Source organism: Triplophysa dalaica, chromosome 14 (genome assembly GCF_015846415.1).
Source record: "Triplophysa dalaica isolate WHDGS20190420 chromosome 14, ASM1584641v1, whole genome shotgun sequence".
In the NCBI taxonomy this organism is placed as follows: Eukaryota; Metazoa; Chordata; class Actinopteri; order Cypriniformes; family Nemacheilidae; genus Triplophysa; species Triplophysa dalaica.
This window is the reverse complement of record NC_079555.1, coordinates 6,505,884-6,523,934: the sequence shown is the minus strand read 5'-3', so window position 1 is coordinate 6,523,934 and position 18,051 is coordinate 6,505,884. Positions and strand designations below refer to the sequence as shown.

At 38.0% G+C, this 18,051-nt stretch overlaps 2 protein-coding genes across 2 annotated transcripts; one reads left to right on the top strand and one right to left on the bottom strand.

The window, feature by feature from the left end:
- Positions 1-4,436: 4,436 nt before the first annotated feature.
- On the bottom strand, positions 4,437-9,545 carry nts (neurotensin). Its single transcript, XM_056766926.1, has 5 exons — positions 9,440-9,545; positions 7,641-8,115; positions 7,033-7,094; positions 5,588-5,809; positions 4,437-4,841 (listed from the first exon to the last, which is right to left on the bottom strand). The coding sequence occupies exons 2-5, from the start codon at positions 7,732-7,734 to the stop codon at positions 4,698-4,700; spliced, it is 522 nt and encodes a 173-aa protein (XP_056622904.1). The 5' UTR covers positions 7,735-8,115; positions 9,440-9,545; the 3' UTR covers positions 4,437-4,697.
- rassf9 (Ras association domain family member 9) lies at positions 9,541-13,884 on the top strand. Its single transcript, XM_056766925.1, has 2 exons — positions 9,541-9,735; positions 12,419-13,884. Exons 1-2 carry the CDS (start codon positions 9,689-9,691, stop codon positions 13,698-13,700), a joined length of 1,329 nt encoding a protein of 442 aa, XP_056622903.1. The 5' UTR covers positions 9,541-9,688; the 3' UTR covers positions 13,701-13,884.
- The last annotated feature ends 4,167 nt before the right edge of the window (positions 13,885-18,051 follow it).

Sequence of the window (18,051 nt, the reverse complement as noted above, 5' to 3'; positions counted from 1 at the left end):
GTATAGGTTTAGAACAATTTAAATGTAAATTATTGTAAATTATTACAGTTTTTTTGGATGAACTATCCCACTATGTGAACATTTCCATTTACAAAATACAGAATGTAGTGTGTAGAAACTAACCAAAAATGTATTAAAACTCGAGAACCATATAAGGTGACATGTCTCTACAAAAAAGGACATTGCCCTCAGCAAAATCTAAGATTTGAAGAAACTTTATTTTTATGCATGTGGAGACATACACGGTTGGTGATGGGAATCTGTATAAATCTAATTTTAAGCAATAACAGAGAGTGTTAAAGATCAATTTGCATGCAATGAGTCATTAAGCAAAACATTAATTCACAGTCGCCCAGCAAGGGCGTGAACAAAACAAAACACAGATCGCGCCCACCAACATCCAAATATCACACATCCATTAGCCATACAACCCTGCTATATTTTAGAAATGTCAATACTCCATATAACAATAGTGGAATTGTCTCTTTATTTGCAAAAGAGGCGCAGGTCCTCTTCAAAGTCTGTTAGATGATGAGAGGACGTGTTTTGATGATGGTTCAATGAGCTCCTACTAATGTGCTCTTGCACTCCAGCTCTCTACTCTCCCACTCTCTGGCTTCTCTCCTGTTGTTATAGCGAACCCCCATCGCTCTCTCTCTCTCTCCTATTACTGCAGTGTCCCTCTCCATTGTAACAGCCTTAATTAAAGATTAATGGCAGGGTTTTCCCTGCATGTAGAGTGGAGATAACTCATTTCCCCAGGCTCTTCTTTAAAAGCACCTCGCTCATGGGCACACTAAAAGCAGGAGAGAATGTGATGCCATGCAGAACAAAGGCACTCTGGCCGATCCCCTTTCCCTCTCTACTGTTGTAGGACATATAATAACCAAGCGGAAACTGTGAAAATAAGACACACAACTTATTTTTTTACCATTTTGGCAGCCACAGAGATGCAATCAGTTCATTTAAAACCTGGCATAGCGGTTACCGCTCTCTCCTCCTGTGTGACAATTACTGTCGCCATCTCCATCGGCCCCTTTAATGGTTCTGTTCGCAGCCCGTCTGAGAACATCAACTCTCTTTTCTTCCTTCTCTGGAGGGAGCCTTTAAAACAGCACATGAGAAGTATGCATTGGATTAGGTTGCTTTGTGCTGTGTAAATTTTGTTTTTTCTTCCCGGTTTCCTCAAAGCTGTGTTAAGTTACTGTATGTGGAAGAAATGCTGATATTCAATGTTGTTTTTTCATCAGTTGTTTAGGGACTACGACATCTAACAGAGGTAATAATTTGATCAATTGCATGAAGTGCATTTTGCATATGATCCATTTTTTTTATCCATTCCCTGTCATATGATGGACATGGAAAGTGTTTTTCAGTTTTTATATGACATTTATAGATGGATTTAACTAACACTAGCTCCAAATATATTTTGAATAATGTTGTTAACCAAACAACAACGGTACCCATTCACTTCTATTGTATTGTATGTCAATGGGTATTGCCGTCGTTCAGTTACCAAGGTTCTTCAAAAGATCTTCTTTTGTGTTCTACAGTCATACAGGTTTGAAATGACAAGTGAGTGAGCAAATGATGACAGAATTTTCACTGTTCAAACTTCTTTGCCAGGTCAACCGAAGATGTTGTGTAGCACAGGCAATTCAACTAGACTGGCAGCTATACATCTGTGATGTCCTACTGTTTGTCCACGTGTCTTTTGGCTTGTTAGGACACCACACTGGCCATAAACTTTGGCGGAGGTCACTTCAATTTAGTTCATTGCAGAAGACAATAAATTGGATTAGATCTGTTTCTCCTGTTAGAAACTGTCACTTTTCCACCCTTTGCCTTTTCGCCGACGCCGAGTAACACTGCCCATATGCAGGCGCTAATTATTTACTCTGCAGGCAGAGAACAAGGTCACGCTTGTTATACTATCATCCAATTCACACAATCAGATTCAATCCTCACAATCAGATTTCTCACAAAGAGAACTAATCTCGTTCTTTCACAAGCAATTATCTTGATGTAGCCGGCTGGCTGGAGATGTACCGTCCTGCCCAGATGAAGGCACAAATGACTTTGATTTTGCATCAGACGCGGGATGCGCCCAAGACCCATGGCTAAGTTAAACTGTCAATCTGTGGTTCTATTGGAAAATTTAAGCTAAATTAAAGAGAGCTGCAGCGCTGGATTGCGGCCAAAACAATTAAGGAGCCCTAGCATGGACACAACAGATGATGCTGAGGAGGACTGCATTTCCCTGGCGTCCTCCCACAAACAATGACCTTTGTAGAGGTGATGTGACCTTTCTTGCATGAGTCAAGTCCATACATACAGTTTGCTAAAATACGGCAATTGGATGCAACATCATGGCATTTAATCAGAACATGTGAGGGTATCAAGTAAAAAGTACCACATTGTATATTTACATTAAAAGGAGCGATTTGGAGATTTTAACGGCATCTAGTGTAGAGGTTGAGAATTGCAACCAACGGCTCGCTCCACCCCTACCTTTCGAAGCACTATGGTGGCTGAACAGAACTAAGATGTCATCACGTTTTCGCTTTTTTGCCGAAGGAGACAACGTATTTACGAATCACGCTTTGTAGAGCAGTTTGTCCGTTCATGGGTACAATAGAAACAACATTGGCAATACGATGTAAGGTGAACGGTGGTATATGTAGATAGAAATAGCTCATTCAAAGGGAACAAAAACATAATGATTCATAATGAAAGGTCTTTATACACCTCTGTAGACAGTGTAATGTATGTTGTATTATATAGAATATTTTCAATAGATGTTCCAAAAAACTACACACTGTACCTTTAAGGCTCTGAATTAGGAAATCTAAATGAATTACTTAATAAATAAATACAGTTCACATATTTTAAAGCCAACATGAAAAGCACAGCTGTCACTTTGTCCAAATATAAAACAAACTGCAGCGTACCAATTTACTCCGCCATCACATAACAAGTGCGCTGTTAATGCAGAGCTATGCATGCAGTTTGTTCATATTCCGTGGGACTGTGTTGAAGGACACCAATATTTCCCCCCCCCCCCCCATTTCAGCAGTAAGCAATAAAGTGACAGACAAGCAATAAAGTGACAGACAAACAAGACAAGCGACCATATGCGATCAATGAAGGAAGAAATTGGGAAAAAAAGAAAGCACATGTGCATCAATAAAAAACGTAGCATTCTACTGTGAAATGCTATCCACATTTATCCACATTTAAACCAAGTAAAGTAGTGATATCCAATAAGTGCTAATATCCACAGCTTCATTCATTTACTTATTGAATTCGTTTTACTAGTATTAAAATAGTACAGTATTAGAAAAATAGACAGATTAGTACAATAATATAAAGTATAAAATACAGATACTCATACTGTATAGAAATCCAAAAATGTACAGCAATTGCAAATCTAATTGGCACATAGTGCATAGCACCATTGTTTACATACATATTTATTGCCTCTCTGTATGCTATGTAGTCTCTGTATGCTTGGTGCCTTTTGGGGTCTCTGTATTGCATTAGACTCTACTGCCATCTGCTGGTTTACCTACAATTTATTGCCTGACTATCAAATGCAAATTTATTTGACACAATCAATTTTGTCAGCATTCTATATGTTGAAATGAAAAGATTTTGAATGCATAATCTAAATTTAACTTTACTTGTATTGAGAACAATGTGTCTATATCACAGTGTCAAAAGGCCTTTTAGAAATAACATATTTTGGGTCTTTTGAATTGTTCAGCACTTTCTTAAGCAAATTACTTAAATGAATTAGTCTTTTAATGGTCAATGGCCAATTAGAGAAATGAAAAATCAACAAGCTCTCTCTTCCTTATTTCATTAATGTAAGTGATGTGCTTAGCTGAGTATTTGACAAATGACCAATGAATCTGAACAAACTAATTGAGCATTTGTCTGCTTTAGAACCCATGAAATAAATCTCCTATACAAGAGTTTCAGTAACAGAATAAAGTTAATATGTAAGGTTATAGCGTAATGACTCTCAGCAAGTTGTCAGATGTAATGCAGGGATTGTATCAATATTTTCATTTTTCACATTGTTTAATTCATTCATTAACAGTTTGAGAGGACTTTCGGAGAATGTGGTCTTTCAAAATAGGAGTACCAAATGTGTCCTTTGGGAAATCACAGTTGTGATCCTGAGACATATTTTCTTTGTCAAGCTCACTTTTTTGAAAAGATGATTTCTTTCAAATATTTCATTAGTATTTTTACGTTTTTAAAAGTATATATATATATATAGATTAATATAGAGAGATAGATATTTGAGTAGGCCTATAGCTCAAGGTGATAATGCAATGTTTTAGTATTTTACAATAGGTAATATCCTTCAGTGTACAAAAAGACATTCCCAAGTATTGTTGCATTATTTCAGAATGATGAAGAAATGATCAATATCATAATGAGTTTTAATAAGTATGATTTACATCAGAAGATAAATAAATAAACATAGAATAAATTTAATAAATGCTTTTTTTATCTACACTGTCCATCCCGTAGTGAAGAAGGGACTAACTTCACATTAAATTAAATAAGTTTTGCTAAACAAGCTTAAAACATTACACAATTACACTTGCTACCAATGATATGACAGTGAAAACAGACACGTTCACAAAATGTAAAAATGTCTTTCCGCATGTGGTTGTTGAACATTAGTAATATGCACTTCGCTTCAGAATGTACGGCCTTCTTGATTTGTTGGTGCGCAGTTGCCTTTTTAGTATATAGGGGGATTTCCTCTTCAGTGGGGTGTCGCTGTTTTGATCCAGGTCCTGATATTCTTGGCCGTCTTGAAGCTAAAATGAAAGACAGAGTATTTGAGCTGCTACAATCAGTGTCACTCAACGTATCATTACATGATCACAGCAATTGGGCGACTGGTGCTGTCATTCAGCAGGCATGTCTTGACTGATGCTTAGTCTGACTCCTGCCTTTTTTTGATCATTTCTCCTTTGAGAGCTCTCAAGTGTGCTTACGTAAGATGTATATGTGATTGAGTCTATACGTCGACATTTATGGATGCACAGATGACTGTAAATTGAAATCACAGTTCAGTTCTATGTTGAAGTGATGTAAGAAATGGAGATTAGACAGGACTCCCATCACTTTTAAGTGTGACATCAGACTTCAGAGTACTTCAATAAAATGGTACCTTGATTTAGTGCTTTGAGTTTTTCTTTCTGTCTGTGTAAAACTCTTTGGCTTTGTATTGTGATTAGCTTTTGGCCATTCTTTAAATCGGCAGCTTGTCTTTTTCAAACAACGTTTTCCCCAAGACATTCATGTTGCATTCAGTTATTGACCGTTGTACATTTCAAACCAGAACAATCATCTTTGTTATGAAGTCCTGAGACTGCAGCCCAATCTAATTAAACTCAGTGGGGTGTCTGCGGTGCCTTTTAGGAAATAATGGAAATGCATTTAACAAACCAGACAGCCTTAAAATACTTCCAAAAGTATGTAACCAAAACATCTCTGCTGAGGAGCTAAATTTTTGGCCATTGAAAATTCTTGGTGTCTGTGTTTCTATGTTGTTTCCCACCTCTCTGGGCTCCAGTACCCTACAGAGGTTCTGAAGGTCACGTAGTTCCACGAGCATTTGGGCGAATGTACCAGATACACTTTGATCATAGTCAGGCTCTGTTTCATCCTTCTCCTCGATGCCCCAGGCCTCTTGCAATGCGTCCCCAAGACTGCCCATCATCCTGCACAAATCCTGAAGAGGCAGTTGCCACAAGGGGGCGATGTGCTTGCTCTGCTTTACCTAGATGCAAAATGATAAAGCATGTTCTCATTTACTTGCTTGGCATCTCTGATTTATTTCAACTTCTATAAAGTTTTGCTGTCTACAGCCATCCCTACTTTCTCATTCATGGTGCCAATACCTGAATTTATAATATCTTTCAATACCACTGGATAAACGCATTGTGTTCTTTCAATCTCTATATTGGCTTTCACAAAATGAATCTAATCGCATCAAAGCCTGGCAATTGGTTTTGGCTCTGCAGTGCCTATATTTGTGCTGTATATATTTCTTTGAGTATATTGTTTATTTTACACAACTCCAGAATGAGGTGGTTGAGGACTGTATATCCATTTTCAGATATTAAAGTCTGCATTAAAAACAGCTCTCAATATGCCAATTGAAACCATCTTATATATCAAAGAGACCTCTGTATGACCTCTAAGACATCCAGAAAGTTGATCTGTTCCACTACTATTAATTTGTCAATGCCAAATGTTATTTGGCCTTATGAAAAGCATAAGACATGACAATTAAACCAGAATTATTGAGTAACTCTATAGCAGAGCTGTAGCGGAGTGGGCGTCTATACGAAATATTATAAAAGCTGTCTTGCAAGGAATTAAACAAAACCTTAAACTACCAGAAATAATCATGCTATGCCAACTGTCACTCATAATAGTTGATAACATTGTTCAGTGAACAAATGAGTATCTCCTCCACCAATGAAACCTCCTTTAGTCCACCAATGAAGCATAAAAACTTAATCCATTTTGCGTGTTTGCTGCATTGCACCTAATTTACTGAATTCTTATTTTAAAGATGCGTTTCACACAAGCCAGCGTTTTTAGACCTTTGTAGATCATGTCATATAGCCCATGTTGACTGACCAGAGAGCAAACCTAAATTTAATAGACATCCCAAACCCCTCGGCAATTCTGGAAACGTGAGCAGAGAACATAAGATTCAAGTGGAAATTGTATCCATTCCTATAGTATATAACCTACGAGTCTTAAGAAATGTTGTATTAATTCAGCAATGCTTATAAGGCATCAGTGCATACATTACATTTTTTTTGCACTTTTCTAACATTGGTAATGCATTAGTAAAATAAGAAAATATATAAAAAAACATGACATTACTTTAAAATTCAGTTGCCCTTTACACTTGAAAGGCACATATTTAAAGCCTATAGAATGACAGCATTCTGTTGGTGACAGATGTTTTTAAAAGCAATACTATACCTTTGATGTGAGGAGACTTCTCAGTACCTTTTCTTCTATTGCCCTTTTCCCGTGGTCTATATCTAAAGGAGGATAAAACAGTTTAAAAAAATATTTACGTTTTTAAGGTAAAACCAGACATATAAACATACAAAAATGTATTTCAGTTCCTTTTCTGTAATAGTGAATCTAGAATATGCTACAATTCACATCACCACTATATTATTCCAATTTGAGTAGACTATTAGATACATTGGTTGCAAAGAAATGTACCTTTTGATGTGAGCTTTACGTATTTGGTTTCTGGACAAGATTTGTTTTTTAAATATATTAAATGCTCCCTGGATGAAGGAATCAGTCTGTCATCTTTAAAATTATCTAGAAGATATACATTGTTTCATTCCATCAATTGAAAGTGATTTTCTTTCTGACACTTATAACTGCAACATTAAAATAACAATGAATCTTGACAACGGAAGTGTCAAAAATACAGTACCAAAAAATCCATCATTTCCACAAAATATGGCCATCAGGATAATTCTAAAACAGTTTACTTTGCAAAATTCGAAGCTTAAAATAAAAGAACCAGTGGAAACCCATCAGAAGCTATAAAGCATTAAATAGCCTACCTGAGCATAGTCCGCTATAAAATAAAAATAGTAGCATTATGAAGGTTAGCTGCATCTGCATCTTGTTGGTAGTAGTCCCACAGTCGTTACACATTTAAGACAGGCCCAAGTCCATAGGGTTAGAGGTCAAAAAAGGGTATATAACAAATGGCAAAGCAGAGAGAAGTATGGGGAAAATAAAGAGATGATCACAGAGGAGCACTTCCTGCAGAAGTCAATGCTGTCCCCTTGGTTTCTTGTTCAACCTGTTGGCTGTGTCTCCTCTTGGGTTCCTCAGAAGTGAAGTGTGGATTGGTGGGCTCCATTCCACCCAGTATATAAGAGCCTCTATGATGTCAGAGTGATATCGTTCATACCCCTCCTATCCATCTCCATATCTCTCTCCCCTTCCCACAGTGGCCTCTCGTCTTGTGTCACGATGACATCAGTAGACACCTCAGAAATGCCACTTCCGTTGTTGACGTCAAAACTTGCACTGAAAAGGGAATTTGTTATTAGTTCTTGGAAGCGTGATGATGAAGATGATGACAGATAAAGTCGGAGAGCATGTAAGGTTCTGCAGTATTATCTCAACTGGTTGATAAAGAAAAAAACAGACCTTTTGACAGTTTTTTTTTTTGAACTCATCACATCAGCACAGGTCATGCTGTTCTGTTGGATTAACACATAGCAGTAACGATAGCAAAATGGAAAAATAACAATTTATAGTAACTGACAATAAGCTTCCCAATATATTTATGTATTCTTACCCGCTTTGATTTATATGAAAGCATTTCAATTGTAATGGGAAAAAGTTGGGAAATCTTTGTTTATTGCTTGCTTTAGCTGCTTCTTTAGCTATTAGGGGATTTATAGCAGAAACAGAATGTGTAACTAATATCTGTACGAGTAAAAAGCATTCATATTGATAAAGCCTTTTGAAGAAATGACTGTTCAACAGATTCCAGTATTATCTTACCTAGTGATAAGAGTCTTTATTATGAATCTGTCAGATCAACCATGCTTGGCTTTTTCTCTGGCGTCTGTGTTGCTCCTTCTTGCAAGAATTTTTTTTTTTGAACATTATATTGAATCTCTTTTCTAACAGAAAATTGTAACCATGTCATCATTAAAGTGTTTTCATTATTATTCTTACACTTGACGTCGCTCTCGAGTGGACATAATAAGTGACCCTTGACAACAAAACCGAAATTTCGATTTTTACATCATCTGAAAGCTGAATAATTAAGCTTTCAGATGATGTCTGAGTTTTGAAGGACAAATTACAGACGGTGATACAGACGTTTATAACTCTGGAATCTGAGGGTGCACAAAAATCTAAACATTGATAAAATCGCCTTTAAAGTTGTCCATCAGAGGCCCTACAGCATGCCATCCTCTCACAAAAATAAAGTTTTATATATTTAAGGTAGGACATTTACAAAATATCTTCATGGAACATGATCTTTACTTAATATGCTAATAATTTTTGACATAAAAGAAAAAGTGATCATTTTAACCCATACAATGTATTTTTGGCTTTTCCTGAAAATGTTCCCGTGCTGCTAAAGACTGGTTTTGTGATCCAGGGTCACATATTATTAATACTACTTTTTTGTAATTTTTTTAGAGACTGTGTATACTGTTTTCAAACTTGCAATGTTTATACTGCAGGTTTTAATAGGCCATGTGGTGTTATAAATTCCTCTCAGTCTAATCTGAAATAAAACATATCTTTGAGATCGCTTTCAAAAGTCAACAGTGCCAATGCTGAATGGATTTAGATTGCATTACAATTAATTTTATTATAGAAGCTCTACCGTCAGATTCAGCTCCGCGCTGCTCTCCCCGCAGCCTTGAGTCTTGTCACCTCCCCCGTGCGCTGTGGGCCGGGCCTGCGCGATCATCGCCGCTTGTGACTCTTTCTTTACTTTGAAGTTCACAAGTTGTTGAACTTTTTCTACGAGCGGCACTTCATTGGCACTTTTTATTTGAGCTTCGTGCGTTCCGTTTTCTAACAAGATGGCTCGGATCTGACCTGTGATCGTATTGACGCTTGGTGACGCGCAATGGCTCCTTTCGGCAAAAACTTTCTGAAAGCGCGTTTGAAGAACAGGTATGATGATTCACACCGTCCGTTTCATGTGAGATGTTCACAGAATATTTCATAGAATAGACAAATATGCATATTTAAAATACGAAAACAGAAATCGTGAGGGAGATTCAATTATTTTCTCGTGCGTAACTGCCTGGACAATGACAAAGGCGTAATGGGTTTGGGTCCTGTAACAGCTCTGGCTCTCTTTCAATGTTCCGCTGCATGGTCGCTGAGAATCGAGTTACACTAATGCTGTTGTTCTGCTTGCCCTGTTGCCTCTGTGGATGCAGGTAGCTGGCGTAAAGTAACGCCATGTCTCTCCAAACCGAGTCATTTTCCCTCTAAATATCAAGTCGCGCATGTCAGATGTGCGTGTGTTGGATGAAAAGAACTACTGTAACAAGGCTGAGCTTATAAATTGATGTGATTGTGTATAGTCTACTTCACTTGTGTTTGAGTTATACCTCTGAAAAATCGTTTCAGATTTGTGCCTGACAGCAAATGCATAATATTACAGACTATACAGAATAATTATAATATAATTATTTGAATAGTATTAATTATTATTGTGTCTAATCCTGCTTTTGAGCTTGTGTGGTTGCTTTTGAAATGTGATGTCTGTGTTTCCAGTTGTTTCTGTCTAAATGAATTGTTGTGTTAGATTTAAGTGGATTTAGAGTGGCTGTAAGTGTGCTCTAGCTTTTATGTTATGGTGTGCCATATATTTTTTACATTTTATATTCCTACGCTAGGGCAGAGGATAAATCTGGCCAAATCATTTGATTACGTATGAATGTGTTGTAATATAGATTTCACAACAAGACATTTTACTGAGCTTTGCTGGTCTTTAAACCGTTCAGTCTGGACTAGGTAAGGGGTGATTAAATCTTTATGGCGCTGTAAAATCACATAAGCCAACTATAATTATCTGAAATGTTCAAAGGAAAAACCAATCAAGGTAAACTTACTCTGTCTGTCTTAGTTCTAGTGGTTTGTGACATTCTATGGATTGATTTATGCATGTTTAAATTCACAGATATCCTTGACTTTTTATTTATGAAATTCAATAGCTGTACGCTTCAACAACAAGGAATTTAAGTGTGTGGGCACTTATTACCCTTTACTAAACTACCTCAGCTGCCAAAATTGTGTAGTTATTTTAGTGTGCCAAACATGGAGTAACATCAAACTGTTATGGCTTAAATATTGGTAAATTACTAAAGCAGCGTTATGCGCTTGCTCTTTCTAATGAGTCTAAAAAGCTAATGCAGAGCTCCAGTTGAGATGTTAAACATCTTCCCAGTGATGTTAAACTAATAAACAGGTTTTTCCTGAGAATCGGCAAACCAGAATGAAAAACCGTTTTTTCCTCAAAATTCTCCGATCCCTTTAGATAGGACTCCGGAAGCACAGTTTTTTTATGTCTGCCTCTGCTGTACTGTGTGTTGATGACATGTTTTCATAATATTACTCTTTAGTGTGAAATATGTGACTTATGGTTTCCCCCCCATACGATCTGGTGCACTTAAGTTTTTTACATGTGTCCAAATAACCTGACGCTTGTTCAGACACTGTGATGAGGAATGTATGAAGAATACATCATGTTCTCTGTGTTACGGTCATCATGTCTGCTGGCAAAACATGTGTTGAGAAGCAGAGTGTTCTGTTCTGTTCACCTTCACTGAGCATCATAAAATGTGTACGGTGTTGTGATTATTAGGCCACAATAGATACAAGTGATATACGTTTCAAATCAGGGTTTTATGTTACGGACCAACCTTATACACGTAGTGTTCACCGAACCATGCTCTAGTGTACACGCAAAGTTTGTTTTAAAAAAGGCCTGTATTTTACTGTAAATACAGAAAGCAGACCGTTTGTAGTACATTTATTTTACGCTGTACTGCATTTGTTCACGATAAATGAATGGAATTCAGTCTTTCCCATTGCCTCACGACTCACGATATAGAAACATTTGGCAGGATGTATGTACCAGGATGCCGCTGGTCACCGTTGATTTTCCCACAAGACAAACACAGGTGCATCCATCTCTTTCATTTCCTGTACTCATGAGGAGCTTGGAAGACAAACTGCAGTAGACCATTTTTGGAGAACAATTGAATTCTGAATAAAATGATTGAAGTAACATGTCATCACAAAGTTATTTATAAGAACTTCTTCACAAATAAAAATCAGTACGCCAGGGGCAAAACCATTGTGTAAAGCATTTGTGAGTGTTATTGCATGTATTGTATTGCAGCTTAAATAACTGATCTGTGGACAAACTACGCTTCCTGTTAATCTTGTTGATCTGGGGAGATCCAACAAGTTGGTCATACAATTAATACAGGTGTGCCTTAAGAGCTGTGGTATTTTGCGTTTAATATCATACAATATAAAGAACTTGGATTTGTACATTTTGCATTTGGTTAATTATTATATATGTTTATAAGAGGCTTTCCATATACCTCCGTTGCAGACTCATTCTGTGTGAAAATAGTTTAACTATTGACTTTTGTAGAAGGGTCTTTTAACCATTAACTTACCACTTGCATTCTTGAATACCTCTCACATTCCTTCATCACAAAATACGCTGGTTTGTTCAAACAAATTGTCTTTATCATATTGATTTAACATACCATACAATGGCTACAGTCTGTCATTTACTTTAGCTTATTTTGCACTTGTTTTATTTCTGTAGCAGGTCTAAGGATGCAGAGGAGACACCAGGAAAGGAAATCCAGGTGAGCGTGTGTCAAGAAGAAAAAATTGTCTGCGGTGTGACCAAGCACACGACCTGTGCCGACCTGGTTGAGGCTTTATTGGAGGACCACAAGACTATACCCGAAAGTAAGAGGCTCCTTCATGGAGAACCCAAAGACTTTTGTATCCTGGAACGGTGGAAGGGATTTGAAAGAGCTCTGCCACCTCTCACTCGAATCCTCAGATTATGGAACGCTTGGGGTGATGAAAGACCTTTCATACAGTTTGTTCTTGTGAAAATAAGCGATTTTGTGCCTTCATCCAAGGGAGCCAAGAGGGCTTCAAGATCTCGAGGAGCAAGGTCGCGGAGACTGGAGAAGGCACCTGCGCAGTATGCCAAGACCGTGACTGCGGAAAAGCAGAAGCGCATGGTGAAGAAGGCTTTCCGCAAACTGGAAAAGATCCAGAAAGAAGATACATCAGAGGGCTCTGAGGAAATCAGCAAGATGGTGCGGTTGATCATCTCTCAGGACCAGACCATGCGACAGCAGATTCAGCAGATGCGTGAGCTGGACTTGGAGATTGAACATTTGGAGCGACAGGTGAAAAGCAGCCCCACATCTCCCTCCAGCCTCACAGATTGTGAAGATGTACAGGCATTGCCTCTGTTCTCGTCTGAATTGGACAGCCAGATGCAGGAGTATTTTAACACCAGTGATGGAATCGAGCAACTAGACCTACACATTTGCAGACACCAAGAACTCATTGATCGGCTCTCTCGAGATATCGACCTGGAGCTAAGGAGCAATCCTTGGACCTTCGATTCAGAGGAGTTGAAAAGGGGAGCAGCAGCAAGCCCAGAACCGGAGCTGGGATCTGACCTAACTCTAACCTCCTCAGATCTTTTGGAGTTAGAAAGCTTACGCAATGAACTCCAGTCAAGCATGAGAGCCGGGCTTTCGCTCCATTCCCAAGCACAAGACATCGAGAAGGAACTGCAACAGAACAACACAGCCTTACAGTCACGGAACCAAGAATACCAGCATCTTGTTGCTCAATTCGGTACACTGGAGCTGGGGACCTGTCCTGACCAGCCTGTATCTTTAAAGAGCCAGACCAGGGCTGCTGTCTCTCAGCAGACATCAGGCAAGATCAGACAAACATGCGCGCCTACAGATGCAACAGACACGGACTCAGATACTGGAATAAGCTCAACTCACAGTCAAGACTCTCTGTCGCCTTGTGTGGACAGATCACCTCCTCTGGATACTGATGTTTAAATAAGATAAAGATTCAATGAGCATTTGAACAAAATTATTATGCTGTTACAGTTATATCATGTTACAGTGCAGCTAAATACTGTATATGAAAACTGAATTCATTTAATTTTTATGCACTTAAAGCTCAGATTAAATATGGAAATATTCTAATTTTGCATTAAGTATAACCAAAACCAAAACAACCCCCCCCTGAATATTGCCAAGTATCTTATTTGCATTAATTTGAAATGGACTTGTATGCACATTGCTTTAAAACAATTATGCAAACAAAAAACCTTGTAAATGTTGTCATTTAGGAATCAACACATTTATCTAGAAATAATATGTGCTTAAATCAAATTGTTTTATATTAAAACAGCATATGGATTATTTATGAGCTTTACTTTTGATCTTTTCGCAGAAAGACTGTTAAAATGTACATAAACAGGATTGCACAGAGTGCTTAATATAGAGCTATATCATTTCTCCTAATGCATAATTTATTTGCTGTACGTTTTAAATATTTTATTTTATGCAAAAAAGTACTATATTCAAATGGTTTATCGTGTCCTCTCTCACAATAGCCTTTTAAGCATAGCATTGACATTTCCCTCATGTTTTTGCAATACAAGATTTGTTATCAACATTCTTTCGCGGTGTGGCACAAGATAACTTGTGGGTCTCACGTTCTTTTCACAGCTAAAGCGGCACTTAGAGTAAGAACTCGTTCCGATGCAGATAGAATCAAGAATGAGGAATATTTTAATTCTAATGGGAAAGCCTTGCATTTTAGTCAGCGCCAGAAGACATTTGATTCCTTTCGCTTCAGATAATTCCCTCATTCTTTCAAATCTAAACCAGTCCTGTTCAAGTGTGGTTTCATTGCCAGGCCGCATACAGGTTTAGAGTTCCTGAACGGTGACTACGTGTTGCCCTGTTGTCGCACAGCATGACTCAGAACAAACGTTTAAACATTTTTTAGTAATGCAAAACAAATGGCTTTTAAAAGTTCCATTAGGCAGCTGACCTTGGTTTTTCACGTGTTTGCTTCACTGGGTCCTTTTGAGCGCTGTGGTGTCGCACTGAGATAATAACAGAATCCCATTGGCTCGTATCCAGCGCTACACAACCTGTAGGGTGCAGGCAATACATCTTTAATTTACTGCCAGTACCGTGACTTGTTTACTGCCACCGTCATTTCAGAAGACACCAGAGGGCTGCCAGGACTCAGTCATGTTGCAAAACGGCTGTAATTACCAGGGGCGAAAACGGCAATTACTGACTTTTTTCTTCGCTGCCTCTGCGGCAGTATTTCAAGCGCTAACAATTAAACTGGACAAATCTTGTAAACAGCCCTTTGAGGTTGTGTCATGCAGCTCCTTCATGTTAAACTTTTAATGGGGACATTGCGTCTATTCAGACGGTTCGCCTGAAAATCTTGTAAGTGTGTAAGGTGGACATGGGTAGGTAACTTGACCTTCCCAAGGGTATCTCGTAACAAGACACTGGAGCATGTTTACTGGAATCGAAAAACACACGATTTGTTTTTTCCACAAGTGACGGGATTTTAAACACAGACAAAAATCTTCAAAATTGGATTATTTTATTCGTCTGCCTGGACTGGTTGTCTTTTCATTCCTTCGGGTAAATGATTTGTATGTGCATTTTGCTCTCATACGCATCGATGAATTTTAAACTTGTACCAAAAGTCTAATAAATAATTTCAGAATCTCAGACTGAGCCGCTGTATTTTTTGCCGCGGGGGCGTAGGGTGTATTTTAACAGGATTATAGAAAGCACGTGCTCTAGAGATGCTCACCTGACAGCAACTTAGATGTTCTTTTGCTTGGATCTCATAATTATATGTTACAAGCTCTAATGTCTATTAAAGTCAACCTCAATAAAGCACACCAAAGCACATTTTGTGCATGAATCAATCCTTATTAATTTTGAGAGAAAAGTTCACCCAAAAAAATACAATTATCTTATTTGCCCTTATTTGCCCATTAGGTTCTGAAACCTAATGGCTGACAAAATACAGACTGACGGGGTCCTTGAGTTTAACAATTATCAGTGAATAACGTGCATTTTGGTTTATTCACAGAGTCATGAATTCAGGCTGAAAGTAATAAGGTGAACCATACAAGATGCATTGTTTGCACACTTAAGAACAGATACATTGTTGATCGATCAAAGTTATAACATTTTTGGCCCCCTGTCAAGAACATTGTCCTTTGGCAGTTTACAATCGCATGTTAAGTGTGCACTTGCAAAATCATGTCAGCAAACTTTTTTTCTAAATCCCATAAAACTAATCGCTTATCTGACAGACGCTAGAGGCTAATTTGGACCTAAAGATGTTCGGTTCAAATTGTAATCTGAACAAATTCCTTCACTTCAGAACGTAACTTGATAAATTCATTAATGTTTAGAATAAATGACCTGATGTGTATAACCTTTGTTCATTTTGTTGCCACCTCTCATTTATTTAAAATGTTTACCTCAATGAAGTGTGATTTTGGTTCCAAACCCTCAGGGATCACATGCATAAAAAATCTTGCTGTCGCTACGAGTAGAAAAACAGCAATAAACTCGCATGGCCCTGAAACCCCCTTTGATGTGCAGCCCAACTTGTAAAGAATGGTTCCCTCACTTGTTCAGTTCCCAGTCCGCAAATGTATACCTTTTGAAAAGGTTGAAAGCACGTACCAAATGCATAAACATAGATCAAACTATTGGCAATCGCAATGCCGTAAGAACATTACATTTACATTTATTCATTTGGCAGACGCTTTTATCCAAAGCGACTTACAAGTAGGAAAACATATCAACATTTTGTCAACACGCGAAACATTACAGTTTACAGTTTTGTTTACAACAAAACAGTTTACAAGGCCACGCTACTAGGAGGATCAAAGCTGAAGTAAGAAAGGGAGAGAATGAACAACAAGATTTGTATAAATGAATGCGGAACTGGTATGTTTTGAGCTGTTTTTTGAAAGTTGTGAAGGATGCTCCAGTTCGGGTGTAGACTGGCAGTTCATTCCACCCCAGGGGAACCGAATGAGTAAACCTCTCATAAGCACATGCATGTTGTCATCATTCTGAGGTGTTGGCATGCTTAAAGCACCTTTATGTATTTAGGTCCATTTATGCCACAGGTGTTCGCAAAAGCTTATTACAGCACCGTACAGACAAAGAGAAGCAGTGGAGATGTTGTGGTTTGGCATTGCAGTGCCAACTTTTTAGTCCCCTACCTCAAAGCAATATAAGATAGGACCACAAGAAAGGAGAAAAGGAGAAAGAGGATTGTATAGTATAATGCAACGCGAGTCGATTTGGATAAAAGAATCTGCCAAAATGTAAATGGATTATAATTCTGTGTAAGATGTTTTAGAGTAGTTGTACAATTTCCACACTCAACTTCGATGAAATAATCTATTTGAAAGGGCATAACGCTTTGGATGTGTGTTTAGAAATAAATCAGAACATTTAGTACATAAAAACAACTGAACTTGATATCCAGCCAGCCTCTTGGCAGAACAAACCTACAAAAGTAAATATTCAAATATGTTGTTTAACCTGAAAGAGTCTTGTTTTTTGGATTCTTGCCACGCATTGTTTTTCACACATGTTTAGATGTTCACAGCTGTTCCACACACATTTATACTCAGTTATTTGTAAGCAGGACGTTCTTCCCATGTTGGGTTGTACAAAGGATTTTTTTACATTTGAGACTCTCGCGCCCTCCCCCAGACTTCATAACCCCATATGTTCTGCTGATTAGCTGCTTATATAAACATTGTTTTTACCATCTCGCCCTCCATGCTTGAAGCCTCCTTGAAACACGGGCCCCCTTTTCCCAGCATTACCAATCTCTTCCTGTGAGGCCCTCACTGCCCGCCTTGCATGTATAAGCTCTGATTGCCTACAGCGTGGATAGTTTATCCATTACAGCTAATCAAAAAAAGCCATGACCCCCATCTTACTTCTGATGGTTCTGTTGGAGCGGAGGAGGCACTGGAGGTGCTTATCTACAATAAATTTTAAAATAAATAAATAAAATTGATAATGAATAATTCCATAGTTAGAAAAGAACACGTTTGGTACTGCTGTTTTTACAAGCCTCAAAATCTCAAAGCAGTTTAATCAGCTTGAATGGCAAATTCATATTATGAATGATGACGGATGCATACACGAGATGAATTTCATTTGTTTTTAACCTTTTCATACAACCAAGATCAAACATACAAGGAGTTCTCTGCTGAGTTAGTGTGCAAACACAGATGGTACACAGGTGCCTTTGTGACATCAGGTATATTCAAAAGTGTCTGAAGATGACTTTGAACTGAGGACTTCAGTCTCAAAACTT

Bases quoted from the DNA above. Each gene is read 5' to 3' on its own strand.
- nts (XM_056766926.1), bottom strand. From the start codon at position 7,734: ATGTGTAACGACTGTGGGACTACTACCAACAAGATGCAGATGCAGCTA. The intron at 7,095-7,640 runs GTAGGCTATTTA...ATCCTCCTTTAG, and splicing joins TTATAGCGGACTATGCTCAG to ATATAGACCACGGGAAAAGG. The intron at 5,810-7,032 runs GTATAGTATTGC...TTTTGCATCTAG, and splicing joins GAAGTCTCCTCACATCAAAG to GTAAAGCAGAGCAAGCACAT.
- rassf9 (XM_056766925.1), top strand. From the start codon at position 9,689: ATGGCTCCTTTCGGCAAAAACTTTCTGAAAGCGCGTTTGAAGAACAG. The intron at 9,736-12,418 runs GTATGATGATTC...TTATTTCTGTAG, and splicing joins AAAGCGCGTTTGAAGAACAG to CAGGTCTAAGGATGCAGAGG.